The sequence below is a fragment of the Etheostoma spectabile genome, chromosome 4 (assembly GCF_008692095.1).
Source record: "Etheostoma spectabile isolate EspeVRDwgs_2016 chromosome 4, UIUC_Espe_1.0, whole genome shotgun sequence".
Taxonomy (NCBI): Eukaryota; Metazoa; Chordata; class Actinopteri; order Perciformes; family Percidae; genus Etheostoma; species Etheostoma spectabile.
This window is the reverse complement of record NC_045736.1, coordinates 36,850,173-36,850,824: the sequence shown is the minus strand read 5'-3', so window position 1 is coordinate 36,850,824 and position 652 is coordinate 36,850,173. Positions and strand designations below refer to the sequence as shown.

Genomic DNA, 652 nt, shown 5'->3' with positions numbered 1-652 from the left:
CACACACACACACACACACACACAGTACCAGTTTGTCGTTCTCCCAGGTATCCATGACGATGAGTGTGGTTTCCTCTCCATCTACTGTCAGTGTCCGCTCGTATGTGTCCTCTGTAACAGACACAAACAATATGATTGCTGGAATATGATGACAAAATGATTTATTACTTCAGTGAACATTGTTAAAATGGGTTCACAGCCTTAATTGCTAGCGTCAAGTCTTCTTCAATACAGCATGAGTTTCATTTTGGAAATTATGGTCCCCTTTATTTTCAGAAAGGTTGAAAATCACTCTTGTTAGTTTAGCGCATTTAGCTTAGTGCGTTTAGGTTAGTGCCATTGAAACGATACACAACATTGTCCACTACAGCTCCGCCACTTCAATATGGTCACTCCTGGCTTCAAAACTGCAGTCCACAAAACAATGGGTAACATCACTAATGCTATATTCATTTTTAATATAGTCCATGGCTTGGGCACAGCGGTGCTGTAAACTGAATGCCAACATCAGCATGATAACATGCTCACAACAATAACGCTAACACACTAATGTCTGCTTCCAGGTTAGCATGCTAGAATGCAAACTCACTAATTTGCACTAACACACACACACACACACACACACACACACACACACACACACACACACACA

The 652-nt window shown here is 41.3% G+C and overlaps 1 protein-coding gene across 2 annotated transcripts in view; it reads right to left on the bottom strand.

Annotated features, from left to right (window-relative positions):
- Positions 1-652, bottom strand: part of rem1 (RAS (RAD and GEM)-like GTP-binding 1) — a 12,735-nt gene that overhangs the window by 1,564 nt on the left and 10,519 nt on the right. For both annotated transcript variants that reach the window (XM_032514806.1, XM_032514805.1), the window contains exon 3: positions 29-111. In XM_032514806.1, coding sequence (XP_032370697.1) covers positions 29-111 — 83 coding nt within the window. The remainder of the gene's footprint in view (positions 1-28; positions 112-652) is intronic.